This window comes from Micropterus salmoides, unplaced genomic scaffold (genome assembly GCF_014851395.1).
Source record: "Micropterus salmoides isolate LMB-PRFRI ecotype aquatic unplaced genomic scaffold, ASM1485139v1 Ms_hic_scaffold_16, whole genome shotgun sequence".
In the NCBI taxonomy this organism is placed as follows: Eukaryota; Metazoa; Chordata; class Actinopteri; order Centrarchiformes; family Centrarchidae; genus Micropterus; species Micropterus salmoides.
The window spans coordinates 17,426,769-17,447,220 of record NW_024040707.1 but is presented as its reverse complement, the minus strand read 5'-3'; the positions used below and the strand labels follow the sequence as shown (position 1 = coordinate 17,447,220).

The 20,452-nt window shown below is 42.0% G+C and overlaps 1 protein-coding gene across 3 annotated transcripts; it reads right to left on the bottom strand.

Annotated features, from left to right (window-relative positions):
* Positions 1 to 802: 802 nt before the first annotated feature.
* mybpha (myosin binding protein Ha) lies at positions 803 to 20,417 on the bottom strand. 3 transcript variants are annotated; one of them, XM_038722504.1, is made up of 13 exons: positions 20,169 to 20,414; positions 18,188 to 18,247; positions 17,971 to 18,036; positions 17,151 to 17,285; positions 16,551 to 16,718; positions 11,217 to 11,305; positions 10,930 to 11,125; positions 10,425 to 10,564; positions 9,679 to 9,838; positions 7,431 to 7,567; positions 4,093 to 4,279; positions 3,690 to 3,752; positions 803 to 1,126 (listed from the first exon to the last, which is right to left on the bottom strand). In XM_038722504.1, the coding sequence occupies exons 1-12, from the start codon at positions 20,353 to 20,355 to the stop codon at positions 3,712 to 3,714; spliced, it is 1,566 nt and encodes a 521-aa protein (XP_038578432.1). In that variant the 5' UTR covers positions 20,356 to 20,414; the 3' UTR covers positions 803 to 1,126; positions 3,690 to 3,711. The 3 variants fall into 3 exon arrangements, with proteins under 3 accessions (XP_038578432.1, XP_038578433.1, XP_038578435.1); XM_038722505.1 differs by lacking the exon at positions 18,188 to 18,247 and having other exon boundaries at positions 20,169 to 20,413; XM_038722507.1 differs by lacking the exons at positions 803 to 1,126; positions 3,690 to 3,752; positions 4,093 to 4,279 and adding an exon at positions 6,166 to 6,299 and having other exon boundaries at positions 20,169 to 20,417.
* Positions 20,418 to 20,452: the final 35 nt, after the last annotated feature.

Below are 20,452 nucleotides of genomic sequence, written 5' to 3'. Positions count from 1 at the left end.
ATAAAACAAGAGGGACTTGAGAGATCATGTTAAGGCTTATCTGTGGTGCAAGGTAAAAGGTTTTTCATCAAAGTTTACTTGAGCCGAGTTTTTTGTACTTTAATATTGTTTTTAAAGATTATGTTTAGATTTATGTTACCTGTCTTGTTTCTCCCTTGGATTACCTGTGATTATTTGGTCAGTCATTACCTGCACAACAACCCTGGTCAACACACCCCAGCAGGATTCAGGAAGTTTGATGAAATTTAAGGCGAAACGTCTTCTGGCAACCTCAACCCACCTTTGACAAGCTAGTCACCTTAAAGCAAATAGCAATATAATAATTTAAAGGGTCCATTCACCCAATCAATCAAAAAAGCCCTCATCACTGCTGGTGTCTTGCCAAGCAGACAGTTTTGGTTTTACGTGCTGAGTTTTACAGATAAAGACACTATGACGTCTGTTATTTATTTGGTAAAATGTAGGACTAATAAAAATAGTTGACAGCATAGTTTGAGAATTATCCTGAGTAACTGTTGAAAAGAGACGTTGAGGTTTTTCTTATAATGATTTAGGCAACACAAACAAAAAATTTCACTACCTACCAATGAGGTGGCTTTCATAAAAACCTCTGCATGGCTAGATACCACTTTTTGTAATTTGGACCAACCATCCCTTTAATCATTATCCCACATCTTCAAAACCAGCAGATGTGTCTATATACGAGGGCTGTTTCATTATAAAATTATAATGACGTGTGTAGAAATCCATAATACATAACATATAATAAAATACAATTTTTATTACACCATCCATACAGTGATTGCATTAGCATGTCCAAGGATTGACTGTTTTATTAGGTAGTACATACACATACTACAACAAACAGCACATGGGCACAGGCAGAGAAAAACAATGGCAAATATAGCCTGACATTGAACTCAGCAGCTAAAATGACATGTAACATTTGGCAAACTGGGATGGTTTGGGTGGCATGGGTCTTCCCCGCATACTGGAAGGAGTGGGTGAGTCTGGGTGTGTGTGGGGGAGGAAATGGATATGTTGGTATGTTGTTCTGTCCCCTTCTTCATTATGTACACACTGCTGCACATCCAGCCACAATGTTTTCTCCATATCTTCAAACACTCTGGACAAGATAAGAGAGACATAGAGAAAGGGTTAGATGGATATACAGAATGTGGGCTCCTAGACACACACATATAAACTCACTTAAAACACAAGACCTGGACCTCTGCTGGTCCTTTAAAAGCACTGGTGGAATAATCAAAGCAAGAAGATTGATAAATGGGGCCATGAGGTGTTAATAATCACTTCAGTCAGGAATGTTCTGAGAGAAAGTGTGTGTGTGAGAGAGGTTTTGTACGTGTGTGTGTGTGTGAGAGAGAGATATCCACAGCGTATTTTCCATCGAGGATTATCTGGCTCGGTTTCTGCCCCCTTAGCCCATTCTCCCTTCTTCTCACAGCACTCCATTCGGCCTGTTGACTCATGGTAATGTGAAGAGATTGACTTTGGGTCACGTCATCTGGAGTCATTTTTAGAAGCTGCGGAGTACCGCGCTGACATCACCCCGGTAACCCCCACCCAAAGGCGCTCCCTACCTAATCCCTCGTTTTCCCCTTGTGGGGCCCTCCCATGTATGGCTATGCCGGCTGGGAGCCCGCGTCCTCACACTCTGTGCAGACCCACAAGAGCGATCACGGCATCTATAGGGCGCAGTTTACATTTGGCATGAAAATGCGCCTTTGGTAATCTGATCACAAGTGGACAGCTGTAAATACACATGTGAATGCATCCAAACACATCAAGGATGCATTAAGATCCAATCACTTGAGCCAGTTCGTGGGGAGGAGATGGGGGGTGGGACCTCATTTGCAGTACAGTGTGAACATATGTGTCCCTGACCATGCTGAAGGTCAACTCTGCAGTGTGCATGTAGCACAACAACTGCATCCAGTTTATGTGCTCATGTAAAACAACTCAGACAAGGAATTGAGGCCCTATATTCAAGGTTAAGTACCAAAAATGACATCTTCCTCTAAGGGTCCAAGTGTAAAATGTAACTATTAATGATGTCAACTAGGAACAAATCTCCTTGGGGCTGGGAGGCACAGACAGGCTGGTTAGGTTGGAAAATTAGAAAATAGATTATTGCCAGCCTTCTCCTTTAAAAATGCAGTAGTCTAATTTCCAAAATGTAAAAAGCAACGGTGTCTTCCCTTTACATGTGTTTGTGATTTAAGAATAATCCAGCTGCAACAGCAAGATTCTTGATGGAGAAAGATGATCACTTGGTCATGGATACCCAAGTGATCACGTGCAAATGTGTGCACATGTGCATGTAAGTGACAGTTGTTGGGGTTGGTGGTGGTGATGGTACAGTGGATAAGACACATCCCTGGGGTGTGAGAGACCCAGGTTCAATGTGTCCCTGAGCAGGACACCCCTAGTTGCTCCAGAGTCGTGCGACCTCTGACATACATAGCAATTGTAAGTTGCTTTGGATAAAAGCATCAGCTAAATGAATAAATGTATTACAATGTAACGGAACAGCAGTTTAAACTCACATTTACAATAAAACAAAGAAAAACCCAGAACATTTTCCTTACTCGCTGCACCCTCGATCAAAAGCTACCATGAAAAACTACCACAAATAAGTGCATATAAATGTGATGGGGGTAAATAATGAAAATATTGCATGCACACTGGAGGCGTAGACTAATCACGCTAAAAGCAGCACATATAAATGTGCTACTTCATTAATGTGCGTTTTAATGTAGTCAGATTCTGGTCCAATTTATGCTAAGGAGGAGGTCAGTAAGCGGAGAGGGGAAAAGAGGAGAGAAAGGGAGGGCAAAGGAGAGAGATGATCTAAAAACAATTTAAATCATGTAATTGGTCCCTTGTTCACGTGTTCTGAATGTACAGCGGGCATGAAAAGTAATAATGTTTCACACTGCCGTAAAAATAACCCGTGGTATGTTCTTCACAGTAATATAAAACCATTATCCTTCACTCTTTAACCCCTTTACAACCATCATCTATCATGTGCATCCCTCTGTCAATTGTCTCATCATTCTGCCCTGCTAAAATGTTTGTTTTTTGTCTTTTTCACCTTTTTACCCTCTCTCACCACTTCGTGCTTTTAAAAAAAAAAATACTTTAATGGGGCTTCTCCTGTCAGCAGTCGAAATGACAGTGCAAGCAAAGCCTCCCGACACTCCTTGAAAGGCTACACCACTCAAGTATTTAAAAAGCTTAAACGAAGGTCCCATATTAAAAACCCAAACGTGGCTGCCTAATAGTAAGGGTAAAAATAGAACTGTTACAGTTGTAAAAACATCAAATTTGGTATTTCCATTTGACTGACATTAATCCTTGCCACATTACCACATCCAAAAGCAGGGCATGCGATGGACAAGATGTACAGAGGAGGAGGGTGCAGAAGTGGGGCGACACATGTTAGAGGAGAGGGAAGGACACGTTAGTTTTTCATTTTTAATTTGATGCTATGAGTTTAAGAACACTACAATAGTTTTTATTTATTTATCAGAGTGTTAGTGATGGTAGTAGCACTTGAATAAAGGATGTTATTTATGAGGAAATGTACAGCGATAAAATTTGCTCCCACAAGTGTGATGTCCGTGTGTTTGACTGAACAAGAATGGATATTTCTCTCTGTTCCTTACCTCTGGAGGTCTGGGTGTCAGTTTATTTGCCCTTCTCCTTATCTGCCTCTGGAAGAATAATCTCTGTTGGGAGAGAAAGATGCAGTTTATTTATGTTTGTTAAATGGATTTAAGATCGGTATATTGTTACATTTATCATGTTTGGTAAAACATTGTGAAAACTGGAATTAACGACTGGGACCAAAGCAGGGTCAAACAAATTTAAAGGAATAGTTTGACATTTTGGGAGATACCCTTATTTCCTGCTGAGAGGTAGATGAGAAGATTGATCCCACTCTCATGTCTGTGTGCTAAATATCAAGCTACCATTCCAGTAAAGAGTTTAAAAATAGATAGATATAATAAATAGATTCTGACTATGTTCACTGAAAATGTTTTCCTTCATTTGTCTGTAGATACGTACGTTTGACCTCCAGTTTGCAGGAGACAGTGGCCTCTCCTTGGGCGTTCTTGGCTCTGCAGGTGTACACGCCGCCATCGAAGCTGCAGGGCTTACGGATCTCGAGGGAGCAAATGCCCTGGTTAGAGATCTGCCGAAACTTGGGGTCGTCACCGATGACCATCTGATTCTTCAACCACTCAATCTTAGGCTGAGAGGTGGAGAGGAGACATTTATAAGCTCAATAACTTATCTACAGCATACCACATTGATTTGTTATAGCTCATGCTGGGCTGATTTTTACCAACGTATGAGACAAAACATTTTTTGACATGGTACATTTAATGAGAATATGCCGTTTAGTTATTAATTTTAGTACTTTATAAATTCTGCAATAGTTGGAATGAGGGAAATAAAATCCTCCTTTTGTTATTTTTAAAGCTCTAAGCTCTGACTATTTATATTATTGAACATTTCTAGTTTCTGGCATTTTCCCTAACGTTGCTGTAAACAGTTTTCTTTACTTTTAATACTCCAATTTTACACATGGTTTTACATGTTTTTAGACAAACATTTGACTAGACCTCAGTTTCTGTCTGTTGTCAGCTTGTCTTCCAGTGAGCTCAAGCAGTCTGTGCTCAGTGTGACAGTTGGGTAGAATGGGAGTAACATATGTCTTTTTCCTGACCCCAGGTATGTGTTGCTCCGGGTTTCAGTGACGCTATCCCTGCGTGGATTTCCTCATGGTCCAGCTAAATGCAAGATGACTCTGGTTATTGGATTTCACCTCAGCTGATGCATTTCAGAACAGTTTGTTTCAACCATTCCTTCCTCCTGATGAGTGAAACATATTTAGTTCTGCGTTGCTGGTTACGACAAGATTTAAAAATATGGGTTCTATTTTAGAGACTTATGGGGCTTTCATGCGAGTTCAGGTGGTAAACATTTTGTGAGCATGTAGGTTTTTCTCTGAGGTAAGAACTGATAAGAGCTGTAAACTGCTTTGTTAAGATCCACTGACTAATATTAACTGAACCGCAAAAAAAAGTATATAAGTTAATTCATCAGGTTTCAAAGAGAAATGGCTTTGACATTTTAAAATTATTTAGCAGTTTGACATTTTGGTGGCAGGATATGGAGGGCAGGGTGTAACATCTAGAAGGATTCGATTTTTTTCTATCCAGTTTAGTTAAGTTCAATCCAAACTCTAAGAATCTGGAAGGATACACCCGACTCTTCCAGTCATAAAACCTGCAGGTCTACCAAGGTAACAAGCACTAGCAGCATTATTTGTTGGTGGTGCAATGACATCATTAACTTCAGCAGCAGCATTTCTCTGTGCCAAAGGCTCAAATGCACAGTACTTGGTCTACTGCCTAGGGTGAAATCATGTCCCTCATTTTCATCATCCTTCACCTCCTCCATCAGAGAGAGTGATAGAGATGGAGAAGACTCAACAGATGACATTAGTTTTTTACTTTATGTTGTTTGCCCTGCTTAGTTTAACTTCACAAAGACATAAATATGGTGGGATGGAAAAGTAAGAAAGAAAGATAAAATGCTAAGAGCAGGAGAGATGAGTAGATGAATTAACATTGTCTTTATCTCTGTCAGTTAAACGAGGAATCAGCCCAGAAAGGCATGGTGATTTGTAAAAAAAACAAAACAGATTTTGATATACTGCATTTTCAGCCTTGAGCTGTCGATCTGCTCTGAGCAGACAGGCAACAGACAGCCAAACGGCATTGACATTCTTGCACCAAGACTGCAGTATGCTGCTGGATTGGCATCGCCCCACTCTCTGCAGTCTCCCAATTGGGCGCACAGCGAGTAACCAGGATACCAAACCGGCGCAGGAAATTAGCTCAGTTTGCTCCAACTTGCCTTGCCTTGTTTAATTGACAGAAATAACAGAGATAAAGACAATTTAAACCCACCCACTGATCTCTCCTGCTCTTTTCATTTTATCGTCCTTTCTCTCTGTCCTGTCCCACTGTATTTCTGTCTTTGGGCATCAATGTGTGTGGATGTCAGTCACACTGATAATAACAGTGCTGGTATCTGGACGGGTGGCAAAAATAGTACCTTCTGTGATAAAGCAACATCGCCACTTAGCCATGACAAGACAACAGGCTATACATCTTATCGCTGCCTCTTCTTTGTCTTCCATGCTCATCTCTCCCTTCTCCCTCTCAGCTCCCTGTGGTCTCTCCCTCTATCTGTGACAGCTCCTTATCAGAGACAGCAGGACAACTTATCACACCACATGCCTTTCTGCTGGACTTGCTCAGCGGTTGTGTGGATTCCTGGACTCTGAGCCAGAGAAGATATATTGGCTTACTTAACACATGCTTGAACATGCTTACAGTGTGTAATCACTTATTTTATAGAAGTTACATAAAGAGAGATAAACAAAGCAAGAGTGAGAGAGGACAAGCATGTGTGATAGAAAGAGAGTGGGTGTTCGAAATGCCATTTTATTTTGTGTAATTCATTTGTTTGTAATTCTAATTATATGGTACATAGTGATGTGACCACAGCCAAGTGTCTGTGAATGGTGACGATGAGGGATTAACCTGTGACAGCATGTTCAGGTATGGGGTCAAACATGGGTTCAGTACACATTCAGAGTATGTGGGTCTCCTTGTATGAAAGAGGTATTCAGTGACTGTCTTTCTCTCCCCTACAGATGATCCGTGGATAGGTTTTCACACAGCTGGTACAACGCAGTTGCTCTTATAACAGAACTCAACTCACACTGAGAGCAGTCTGAGGCAAATCAAAGAGAAACTGATGTAGGCTCGACTACTCTGGCATGTGCAGACAGACTGCTGTCCTTGGTGCGAGAAGCCAAGGACACATAATCAACTGCATTTCCACGATGGCCTGCCACCTAAGCTGCCTGCGTCAGCCAGACAACTGTAAAGATATGTTTAACCAGAGCAGCAGCCGCCAAGAACAGTGAGAGACATACTGAAACTTCACATAGACATGCCAGTGTAAGCCCGGACCCACAGTGGATCTTTATAGCAGTGACATTAATACCCCATGTGAAGCAGTATACCACACACTCAAATGATTTATTCAGGGTCCAAAGTCAGAGCAAACGGTTTAAATAAAGAATAACTAATACGGTATGAGAAAAAATAGAATTCAACTCCCTACAATATGAAAGACATACAAAATCTCTCCAAAGAAAATCTCACATCTCAAGACCTAACCCTTCACTTCCAGATGTTTCCCCAGCACTTACTTGCTGTGTTAAGTGAGCATGTGCTCCAAACAACCAATCACAGGTTACAACACAAGACACCCTGGACAAGATGCACTCATAGGATAAAGTGCAGGAGTGGCTGTCTGACCTTGGGGCATCCACGAACAGAACACAGAAGCTTGGTGGTATATCCCACAGTGGCAGCGCGGTCACAGAGGGTTGTGGTGAACTTGGGTGCCTCGCTGAAGTCGTGCTCCTGGTACTCAGGAGGCTTGTAGACAATACCTGCGAACACATGGTTAAGATCTCACCGGCAACTACATTGTGGTATTGTGGAAAATTTCAATACCTGTCTGCAAGGAATAGTAATTATTGCAACAAAAACAAAGGTTTTTTTTCTGTGAAGCAGCAGTAGCATACATAGAAGTAGTGGTTAAGCACAAGAAGCTAACTTGTGTCTGATAGTGGCACTATGTAACGTTTGCTGAATTGTGGCTACAAGTGACAGTAATGCTAAATGCATTTAGCTAAAATGCTAAACTACTGTAAGTTGTGTCGAACGTTCTATAAGAAAGATCTTGACCCTCTCACTGTTTTTCTGTTGGAAATTCCTGCAATTAAAAATGGCTTTCATTCACAATTCTGACTTCACCATATCTGGCCCATGGTCGTTCTTCCCGCGTTCCTCGAGCCAATTAGTCCTCGGATGCTGTTCTTTAAATATCTCTTTGTTTCTGTCAGTCTGTTTTTCAAACCTAGCATCGCCCCCACCAACTCCCCATCAGCACCTTGCCCCTCAAGAGAGGTTTCATCTTCTGTCTGTTGGCTTTACTCCACCAACAACGTCTAGACTTCCACCTCTCACCTATCTTCATGGGCCTACACTTAAAGAAGATGGGTCCAATTGATCTCTCCTTATTGAAACAGTAGCAGAAGTAGAGAAGAGTCATACATGTGATATTTCTTCTTCCAAAATTGACATAGTCCTGATTAAAAGTTTTTGCTAAAGACATATTATAAATGTATTTTGTTGTCAGTGAAATCACTTATAAGTGTGGCTTATCTGTGTCTGACCCTTCTGTGCACGAATGCATTATTTCCTATCATGACATGCTGGCAGCCATGCAAAAATCACAGAAATGTGGCATTGTTGTGTTGCAACATGGTCCCATTTTCATATGATTTTTACATGAAATATATGTCTATGAAGATTCTCAGTCATCCAGGTCATAGTTATCCAACGAAGGTTGAAGTCAAGGGTAACTAGACTTGGTTGAAGATACTGGAAGACGTTTCGTCCCTCATCCAAAGGACTTCTTCAGTTCTGACTGACTGGCAGGGAAACTCAGCTATTTAACCTCAGTGGGGTCGTTTGCCAGGGTCATCGATACCGCTGGTTCGTTAGTGTTCCTTGTTGCTGTGACGACAGTCGTTACAGTCGTTAGGACTACCTGTGGCCAAGACTGAACGACGAAAGAGGTGTCAAGGAAGCCATCTACACCCGGGTCGAGAAGCCCTCATTGAACAGGGGAGGGGGTCTACGCCACCACTTATCCCCCACTTACAATGCTGTCCTTTCATCTCTTCCCAGGAAACTCAACAAACGTAACCTATTGGCCTCAGGTGAAGATACCAACGGTGGTCGTTCAGTCTTGTCCACCGGTAGTCCTAACGACTGTAACGACTGTCGTTACAGCAACCGGGAACACTAACGAACCAGCGGTATCGATGACCCTGGCAAACGACCCCACTGAGGTTAAATAGCTGAGTTTCCCTGCCAGTCAGTCAGAGCTGAAGAAGTCCTTTGGATGAGGGACGAAACGTCTTCCAGTATCTTCAACCAAGTCCAATTGCCCTTGACTTTAACCTTCGTTGGATATGAAATATATGATTAACATTTTGAAGAGTACAAAGCACAGACACCAAGCGCTGCTGGCCAGGAAAAGACACATACACAGACATTCCTAAGTGCAAACACAAATCACCAGATTTAGTGCACTGACCTACATAACTACATGACATTCCTTGCAGGGACACACGCACAGGTAAATACAGTGTATAAACACACACACACACACACACACACACACACACACACACACACACACGGGAAGAGCTACATTTGCTCTGCCAGCTGTCTTGATGTTGCTGGAGCCTCTTAAAATTTATTTCAGAAGCAGCTGAGCACTGGCCAAAAGTACAACCCACTTCTGATTACAGCAGTGCCAAGGCCATTTCCACTCAATATAAACACACAAAAGCACACACACACACACACACACACACGACTCCCACTGACTTACTGCAGCTCCTTAAAGTATAAGAACACACTAAACTCTTCTGTCATGTCAACAAATTGAACCCAGAAGGACTAAGAAATGAATCAAGAAGGCCACCTGTCTTCTGGATGGTGGCCACGTCCTTGGTAACGGTGCTCATTTCGCTGATGCCCACTTTGTTCTCAGCGAACACTCTGAAGCAGTACGAGTTGCCCATGATGAGGTCGGAGACGGTGGCAGTTAGCCTGTGGTAGTGCTCCAGCACCGTGAACCACTCCTGGAGGTGGAGACACAACGGACAGCCTGTTTAGTACAGCACGGACAGAAAGCTATACTGCCATGTGTCCTCGCTGGGTTAGTAATCACCACTGAGGTAACACTCAACCCATCATTAGCCAGATGTTTTAATTTGAGCAACCATCAATTCTTCTGATCCGGTTTAGCTGTTTAAATTCCACATTCCATTAAACTAAAGCTTCTACCTCCGCACTGGCGGGTTATGCTGCTCTGAAGTGAGTGAAGCAGGTAATCTTCTTCGCAAATCTTCTGCTCAGCCGTGACCCCCTCGTCTCTATCACAGTGAATCAAACAATGTGAATACCGCGACTGCACCGAATAGTCTCACATTCATCAATGACACATGACGATTCTTCATAACCCGTGTCAGTAAGCGAACGAGTGGGGAATATAATCAAAGCATGACAGGCCCAATGATACATGATACATTTGTCTAGTGTTGCTATCAACATCAATGACAGACACTACATGATAGGTATCTATGTTAATCCAGCTTATATCTACAACTTCAAACATGCTGTCAACGTGATTGGCCTGCTGTATTTGTATGTGAACATCTACCATACCCCAGTCTTTTGGTCGGCCTTCTGGATGGTGTATCCAGTGATCTCTGTGTTGCCATTATCCTTGGGAGGGGTCCATTCCAGAGCAGCATTGAAGCCCCAGGTGTCCACCAGCTTCACACTGGCAGGAGGGCCGGGCAGCTCTGAGGACACATATTACTGTAAGTATTTATTAAAGGATTTAAATCATACCCAGCATGTTTCTCAAAGCATTAAAAGGTGTCTGCACCCAAACATATATTTGTATAGTAATGCCTCTAACGTCGGGCCATACACTCTAACAGCAGCAGCTGAAAGCAGGGTGAAACACTTTTGGGTCAAAGGGCATCATTGTTAGAGATGTGATGTATGCTGGCCGGCGCTTTGAATTTCTGTCGGAGCAAGTCACAAGTGTCAGAACTAACAAGTCGGCAAGTCAGCTGCACAAACAGCTGAGCAGAGAGTCAACGGGGGGGTTCTGAAATCAACATTTACACATCGCAAGCATGTTCACACACAAACGACTTACCCACAATCTGAAGGGTGACAGTGGCTTTGTCTTCAAAGCTGTCCACTTTCACAGTCATCTCGTAAACACCAGAGTCCTCCCTCTGAGCGGTGCGGATAAACAGGATGCTGTCCTTGTCGCTGTTCCTGATGTTGACCCTCTTTGTATCCAAAGGCTGACCGTCCTTAAGCCAGGACACAGCAGGTTTGGGCTTTCCCTGACAAGTTGGAAAATGAGTAAAGTTTTCTGTGCTATCTGCATATGTTATTGATGGACTTCAGAGCTGGTATGTGTTTGTGCTGGCTTACAAGAAAGGGGATGACCAGGTTTATCTGTTCTCCAACCTGCTTGACGTAGCGGGATCTGAGGGCGCGGGGCATGCGGATCTTGGGACGGTCTGAAAAACAAGAAGTCAAGTCAGGCGTGCTTATCTTCTGCCTCATCCATGAGTTGTTTTCCATGTTGATTAACTGGTCTGTTGGTAGACGTTGGTAAATTTGGTGTTAGTGAGATCAACCTGGACACCCACGTAAATAAATCATCCACTTGATAACATTAGCTAGCATTGCCCAAATACCAGTGTCCAGACGGTGTGACACTTCCTGTTTGTGTCTAGTGGGGTCATGTATGCTCAAAATGACATGTCAACAAGGCCTAAGTAGACCACCCACGCAAAGCTGACAAGAGAACATGACTGAAGGAGCTAAAATTAACCCCTAAGTTAGTTCACAATAGCCAATTTCCAAACACATCACCAAAAAAAAAAGAAGAAAAGAATGGCAATTATAATGTATGATTTAAAGCTGCAATGACTCGATTTATCATTTTTCATGAACAAATGTCAAACATTCTCTGGTTTCAGCTTTTAAAATGACGATTCGCTGCTTTTCTTTGTTGTATAAGCAACAGATTGATAATCTTCCAGTTTCTTGATCGGACAAAACAAGCAAACTGAGCTGTGAGCTCTGAGAAATTGTAAATAGCGCTAATAATAGACTAAACTATTAAACAATAATTAAAATCTAAATTGTTGTTAGTTGCAGCTCTGGTGTGTTTGTAAGATTAAATGATATAGTATTGACACTCAATTTATTATACTTAGACAAAGACATAAACATTAACATTAAGAACAGATTAAATAGATACCACATTTTAGACATCTCAGACTATAGCCGAAATAAATAAATTGAGACCAGTGTTTCCAGTGATACTTTCATCATTCAATATTTGAAATGTAGTCACAAAACAACAATTACAATCAGAAGTCCACAATCTATGTGGTTATTAAAGTCAAAAGTAAATCTCATTAATAAATCAAATTATGAGCAGTCATACATAGATAGGGAATCTAGCCAAAGTAGGTTTGGGTACAGAGAGGCAAAGGAGAAAGACCCTGCATCTAACAGCTCTTAAAATAGCTTTGGTGATGAGAAACGTGAACTCCAACACGTGTCTCCTCATGTCATGCACAAAGAAGCAGCGGGAAAGATGTTGTCACTTTCAACAGGACGGAGTGGTCAAACATCACACCGAGGAATGCTGACGCACAAGAGACGGGAAACAGGAGACAACAGATCTGCGATAACTGCCTGTGTTCTCTAGCTGTGAATAAAATAATACAGATAATATTGCACCGTGGTCGGGACTTTGTGAGGCACTTACTTTGGCACTATGTATCATGGACAGCATCCCTCGCATGTTTCTGCAGAAGCAGCAGATGCCTGAAAAGCTCTCATGACTTATAGGATACATGAAACAAGCAAGCTCCTGCCCTCCATCACCTCTCTCACCCTTCTCCTCATCCACTTAAAATGTCCTCTTATCTCTCTCACCATCAACCTCCTGTCCATCTTTTTGTAGCTGTGACACTTTCTCCCTCTACTCTTTTCGTTGCTCCCCATCTCACCTGGTTTCATTCCCAATGCGTCATCCTCCTTGTCCTAACATTTGTTACTGTAACACCACCGCGCGGGCTGGGATCCGGCTCCTGGATCCATCATTCCCCATGAGGATCAGGTCTGCCTCCAGATTTGGCTCACACACTAATCCCTGCTAATCAGCACACTTCCCAGCTATGCCCAGAAGTGTTACTGGCATTACAGCATCCAGCAGCAAGCAGTTGCTCATGCACACAGTCTATAATCTGTCTTTGTCTCTGGATAAAGCGCCTTTGTGGGGGGCTTTTAGAATATGTAGGACAATGTGTCTTTATCAGAAGCGTGTACATGTAGATGGGGGTCTGGTCAGGCGAGCTTCTGACTGACACACAGCTGAATTTACCTCCCAACAAGCCACCCAGAATCCATCAATTAGGCTCATGTTTCAGTCTCCTCGGTTGACCAGCAGTTCTGGTTGCACAACTGCATTTCTCCACTAAAGTATCCTGTTTGTTCGCAGGGGTTTGAACCCCGAACAGGAAATACTCTCAGAGACAGTAAGCTGTCCTTCTGAGTGGATCACTGGGGCATGTCAGCTCAGATATACACTACGTCAATGTGACTCCAGTAATGAAACCAACGTCGGTTTAAGAGGAGGTTTGAAGAGTCACTTTGGATGGGCATTTTGACCCTTTATTGTGTATAGAGAGGTGACAGGAAAAAAGGGTACATTTGTATTTTGAAGCAGTTTGCTGCATATACACCAATATGATAGAAATTACATAATCACGTGCAAGTGAATTTGAAGTGATTTTTTTAAAGGGCATAATCATCAGGATTTTGCTAATTAGCAAAACACAAAATACAGCTGAGGCTGATGGGAATACAGTTAGTTTTGCTGGTATTTAGTGAATGAAAATTTTACCTGATGATAGCGGTAGATTATTATTCTACTATTACAATTAATCCTGAGGGGGGACACAAATATGCAGACCAACCTCCATGGCAATCCGTTTAATAGTTGTTGAGATACTTCAGTTTGGACCAAAGTGACGGACCCAAAGAACAACAGACACCGCCATTACTTGCTCTTGTTATATAATGGACAATTTGTTTTATTGTGATGTCATTTAGTGATATATGTGCCACACAACAGGAGAACCAGAGAGCCATCGCCATAAAGTGTGAGTTTGTGGCTGCTAGGTCACAAAAACCAAAATATAGCCGCTAGATGGCTCATTAGCCAAACGTTTTCCTTTGCCTGACTCAGTCTTCCATTAATTAGCTATTTCAGAGCCAGACAGTTAACCACTGCGGCACCCATGTCTGAGACTATTAGTGCAGCGGTGCAACAGATCCTGTATACCATAAGAGGGAAGTCTTTTTATCCTGAGATGGATCCAATGCTTTTCTTAGCAGTTCTTTTTTGTATGTTTATGCTAAATATGTTGTATCCAGGGCTTGACATGAACTTTTTTGGTCACCCCCAACCCTCTCTTTCTTTCAGCTATTTGTTTAAATACTTTTCTTCTTCATCTGTGGTGTGAAAACATTAGATTTCCACACAGAAAGTAAGGGTGCATCCTGCTCAAATTTGAGAAAGTTAAAATCCCAGCACACCACGGAAGCGTGTCTCCTGCCAGGCTACTGACAGCGATAACAGTCATCGCCGGAGCAGAGAGGTTTGGAGCAGACAACAGACGGGAGTCCTGCTGTTTTGCCTCACACCTTGTTAGCACCGCTTTAGCCTAACTAGAAGTAGTGCGGTACAAACGCTGTATGTTAGACAGACGTGATATATCAAATATATTTGAATATTAATTATTGTGCCATATAGCAGGTGACAATATTGTCTTATATTCATGTTTTCAGTTTTTTCCGCTGGCTGCAGCTGAGGGGTAGTTATGTTGGTTAGGTTACAGTATAATACTCTCTCTATAGAGTATATTCTCTATAAAACGCACCGTAACATAAACACAAACTTTTTACTTATCTTTTGAGGCAGCAAACACCAACACACAGTAACTACAACCTGAACTTACCTACACACTTTACGGCTAACTAAAGAAAATGAACTACCCCTCCTCATCACCGGGAAAGACTTGTGTTTACAACAAACCCCTAGACAGGTTAACCAAAAGTCCACCTTCCTTAAAGGGGGAGGCTCGGCTGGTAACACACAGGTGCAGTTAGGCTGTGGATGTGCTAACCAGAGGTGGAAGTAGTATTCAGGTCAATAACTTAAGAAAAAAACTCCATAACAAGTAAAAGTACTGCACTCTAAAACTAAAAAGTATTATAGAAAAATGTACTTAAAGTAGTCATTGTGGAGTAAAATGATCCCTGTCAGTATTTTACTATTACATTATTTAAAATGTTGATATTACTGCTGCATTAAAGTGCATGTTGCATTTTTATGTACTGCTGTAGATGTTTAATATTGAACTAATTTGAACTACTTTTTATACTTTTGGGTAGTTTAATCTACAGCAATGTGGCATATTCTACAAGATCATCATTTTTGCACTATTTGAGAATGTACGGTATGTTATTTTAGACAGAATGTGTACCTTGAGATATATTGTCTATCGCGGCATAGCCTAAGTGATGTCGCCTGTGTTGACAGCTGACTGGAGGGGAAACAGAAATGTCAATGACGTGAGTGACTCGATTTTGTCCAATAAAAACTGGTTGGAGGTGCAAAAGTAGAACCAGAACTTCACCTGTTCCTTGACGCATGGAGCAGGTTAGGACATTTCCATTGGGAAAAACTGAAACACTCGGATATTCGCTCATTCCCAGTTAGGAAGATTACAGGCCACTGTCAAATTTTATCCGCATTTGGCAGGTGGGTGGTCGCTAATGTCAAGCCCTGGTTGTATCCGTTAAATGTTAGTAATTTTTCCTAATTTTGTGCTTGCTATTGGAGTCAAATTTATCCATGTTCACTTAATTTTCTTAATGTTTAGTGTTTTATGTTTGTAAAGCACAACTAAATTTAAATTTGTGCCAGTTCAGCCAGCTTGACTACTTTTCGACTGTTATCCCCTGAATAAACATAATATTGTTACCTTCATACATCTTTTAGTTCTTTAGGGTGCAAGCAGCAGGAAACAAAAGGGTCCATATACTGTTGCTATTCATTTAATCATCAAATACAAGTAGAGAAGAGTGATTCACCTTCATTTGTCAAACATGCAGTAATGACTGAAGATGTGTGTATAAGTGAAAGCATGATTTACAGCTAATGAAAGGTCTTGTCAGCACCTGTGGGATTTATGTGCATACATCTGTGCAGCTCATCTGAGGCCCCCGGCAGTTAATACCACCTCTGCTTCCCGGTTGCAACATGAGTATTTTAAGGATAGGTCATAAGTTACAACTATCAGTCAGCTCCTGATAAAGAGGTTGGAGACAGACGTTTTAAAAGCTGTTTTTACATTGGTGAAACAAAATATCAACTATATCTTGTAGGGAAAGTTGGTTTGGACTTTTGTAGGGAAAATCCACTCACATTTTTGTATATTTTGCACACTTTCCAACATAGTTACACTGATGTGCAGCCCCTCAGATGGAAGATAGAAATTCTCATTGCACCAATGAAGACCTTCCTGCAGCTTCTTGGTTGTTTCTCCAAGCAGTTTCAGTAGGTTTTTCCTTAGTTTCTATAAAGACAAGCTTACAATTGCAATTTAGGGTGTTTGGAATTGCCCTTTAAGTATTTGTAGGTGGTCTGTTTGAGAAATAACATTTGCTGCTACTCACCAACAATCTCGCGGATCCGCACTGGCTCAGCAAGTGTACCAGGTTCACTGCGGCCACCAGGGTTAACGGCCACCACGCGCACAAGCAGCAGGTCACCGTTTGTCAGATTCTTGATGCAGTAGCGATTAGATGCCGTAAGCTCCTCCTGAGCTACAACCCAGTCTGTTGCTGCAGGGAAACCCAGGGTTAGCGTTAGTATGGCGCTTTTAGTGCAAGTTTCACTCTGAAGTATGAACGACATGATAACTTGAAAAGGCTGCAACTTTTTAAGGTTTCAAATACACATTCCTTCTGGAACTTTTTTTCCCAAGCGTAAAAGACCCCTTAACGGGACATGTTCAGTGGTTTATGACCTGTCGACACAAGTTTACAAACAACCTGCCCATAAAGAGTACACTTTGGCTGTCATGATGAAATCTCAGAAGGCATGCTATCATCTGAGCAAACGAGCGCTTCTAAAAGTGGTGTCAGGAGATACAGTGACAGCCGGTGAAATGCTGCCTGCCGTATACGGCCTGGACCCAGCCATGAGTCTATCTGCCCTCTGACACTCTGGGGACAGGTGCAGCCTCGCAGCCTCACATACATGCACTGACTTACTCCCATCCTTGCAGTACTCGACGATGTATCCGTCCAGGCCACAATCTCCGATGGTCTCTGGTGTCCGCCATTTAATGGTGAGGCTGGAGTCGTTCACATCTTCCACAGATACGTCCAGAGGAGCGCTGGTGGGGACTGAAACAGAGCAGATTCATTAAGAGCAGTACAATACACTGAAAAGACACTGAAAATACGCAGAAAATGAAATAATTACCCACCTACTCTCAATTATACAGCATGATAACGTGTAGGGCTGAAAATTATTAAGCAATTTGTGATAAACTTTCCATCATAATTTCCTAAAGCCAAATGAATGAAATGTCTTGTTTTGTCCCACCAAAACATCCAAAACTCAAAAATATTCAGTTTATCAGACACAGAAAAGCAGGAATTTGTGGCATTTTTGCTTGAAATACGACTGAAACAATTAACTGATTATCAAAATAGTCTGAGCCAACTGACTAATCAATGATTCGACTAATTGTTTCAGCTCTAATTATGTGGGATTTGCTCTCAGACCCATTTACAATTCTGCAAATCCATTTCCATCATGAGTCATCATCTGAAGTAGAGTTTCAATGATGAGTTGAGTAATAAAATAGCTGACTATTACTATATTATACTATAGCAACTATTTTAATAAACAAATAATGGTTTTAGTAAGCAAAAATGTAAAATATTTGCTGTTTCCAGCCTCTAAAAAGTGATGATTCGTTGCTTCTCTTTGTCATTAATGGTGGTAAACTGAATATTGCTGGGTTTAGGTCATTGACCTTTCAAAGCTGAAATGCTAACAGTAGAGCATAAACGTTTGTGTTACCTGCAGGAGGTGGGGGCGTGGGGGCCTTTGGTGGCTCCTCAACTAAGGCAGCTTCTGCTGGAGCAGCTAGCATCAAACAAACAAGTTTTGGTTAATAATCCAATAGTTCTCACAGCTAAGGGGATAGGCATGATGTAGTAGAAGAAGTCATCATTGTTTGTAGTGTATTTTGTAGTTAAGTAGTAATGTTGTTGTCTGTGTGGTGGTGTATGTTTACCGTCTGCGGGGGCGTCTGCAGCGGAAGCAGCGGCATCGTCTTCAGCAGCGGGAGAAGCAGCTGGCGTTAAAATGCCATTAGGAAAGCCAATTAGTGACTTACATTGTGACATTACTCATGCAGGGAATCCATCAGTTTCAAGCTAATTTGATCAAGATACACTCCACTGAAGCAAGCAGGGGGACAGAGCAGTGCGGGCGAAAAACTGATTCTCAAACATGTTCCAGAGACACTGTAAGACATTTGCAGATAGCAGAAGACAAACATGTGTCCACGAAGGGAAACCACAGAGATCAAAGATGAAAACCTGCACGCGGTGAAGTTTACAGACAAGTAAACATGACAGGTGATGAGCAAGCAACATACACACCATATGTAGTGTACAGCAGGACACAAAAACACACACATCATGCATTACAGCTTGGGTGTGAGTGTGTGGACCGCCTGTGGTGTCTGTTTACCCTCAGAGAGAGCTGTCGAATCGGCTGCTTCCTCCAGCTGAAGTTAGGGGTTACATGTTGAGGTTAGCAGGCAAAAACAATACCAGTCACTCGACTACATCTACCAGTGATTTACTTTACCAACCATTAAGGTCTGGTGAAAAGAACGCCTGTCTACTGCATGTACACAGGATGCAGCTGGTTCATCTCTGGGGTTACCAGTACATTGGTGTAACTATCACTGGTGGGTCCAGCAATTTAACCACCATTAAGTCCCATGCATTCTGGGCTTTTATTTCTTTTGTTACTTCTTGCAGGAACTGTTTCTGCAGGATGCAGGGACTTCAACAATGTCTAATTAAATACTGAAATTAATGTCCAGAAAATGGTCATTAATAAATCACAACGTTATTTACTATCAGCAGCAAGTTTATAAGATGTTAGATACATGTTGGCAGGTGAAGAGAGCTACAGCAGATTCAGGAGGTGAATTAAAGGCAATTCCTTAATGGAGTTATTTGTGTTTTTTTTCTCCTGAAAGTGTGTGAAAGCATAATGACTTCTGGGTACCACAATTTCCAGTCTTCGATGGTTTCAATTTGTCCTAATTTGCAAAACTATAAACCCTCAGAAACTGATGACCAGCATTAAGTCCACACACTCAGTTTTATTCTACTTCTAGTTTCATACTTTACTTTGAGTTGCAAGAAGTGAGAGAATATTCAAGCATGCACTGTTTTAGCTCTTGAAAAAGGAGCACCTTTTGAGGAAGGATATTTACAAGTAGAAGTTTTTGACAGTCATGGTTTTGACAGTCATAGTTTTGAAAGTCATAGTTTTGACAGTCATGGGGGTTAAAGTTGCTGCAGCTGCCCCCAATTCAAGAGTTGAGGCTGGTGTGACTTTTGCTGTCACTTCGGATCTGTAATGTAGCGTCTCTCATTCATACCATAAAACATAATTTTAAGAGGCTTAAAAAATGATACGAACCACGGTCAAGAGCGAGATGAAATTATATGTTATTAATATAAATGTCACATGGACACTTAATTGCGCCAGCTTATTAAGCACACCTAGCTAAAACAACTGTAACCTGTAATAAACCCAACCCTCAGGAGGTTGTAATGTTCCGTTTCTGAGGTGTTGATTCAACTGTATGATCATTTTGGAGACTAGTTTGTGGTGCTGCTTGCATTAATACTGACAAGGTGTTTCTGTTATTTAGCCTAAACTCATTGGATGTGAATGGGGTGGAAAACATAGTAGTAAATTCAACAGCACCACAAAAGGCCAAGAACAATTTCGACAAAAACTGAAACTTTAGTTAGGATTTTAGCAAGGTGTAGCTTACCTGAAAAAATGGCAGCACTCCTGTGCTCCCAAATTCTACTCACTTTAAAAAAAACAGCAGTCTTACTCCAAGTCGGTTACCTGAGAGCTAAAGTTTGCCTAACGTCGCTAAAATTAGTACAGTTAGCTGAGTATTTTCAAGAGAAGGGGATTTTCGCCGTGTTATTAAGGTGCTTTTAGTACCAATGTACCTGGAGCGCTGTCCTCTGCTGGGGCTGCTACTCCTTCGGGTGCGGGAGCTGCCTCGGCGGGAGCGGCTTCCACAGGTGCAGCCTCCGCAGCAGGTGGAGCCTCTACGGGAGCGGGTGCGGGCTCAGGTGCCTTGTCGGCAGCCTTCTTGGCTGGGGACTTCTTGATGGGCGCAGGTTTGCCTGGCATCTTGCTGACAGACGGCCAGTGCTGTGGATGAAGGAGCCACGAGGGTGTTAGGTAATATATATAGCGTGAGGGCTGGTGGGCTTGTAGACAACGCCAC

What these genes read in the sequence shown, in the direction of transcription:
- mybpha (XM_038722504.1), bottom strand. Translation starts at nt 20,355, where the DNA reads ATGCCAGGCAAACCTGCGCCCATCAAGAAGTCCCCAGCCAAGAAGGCT. An exon ending in TGCAGACGCCCCCGCAGACG is followed by an intron (nt 18,037 to 18,187) that starts GTAAACATACAC and finishes GTTTGATGCTAG; the next exon opens with CTGCTCCAGCAGAAGCTGCC. An exon ending in CGAGTACTGCAAGGATGGGA is followed by an intron (nt 16,719 to 17,150) that starts GTAAGTCAGTGC and finishes GTTTCCCTGCAG; the next exon opens with CAACAGACTGGGTTGTAGCT.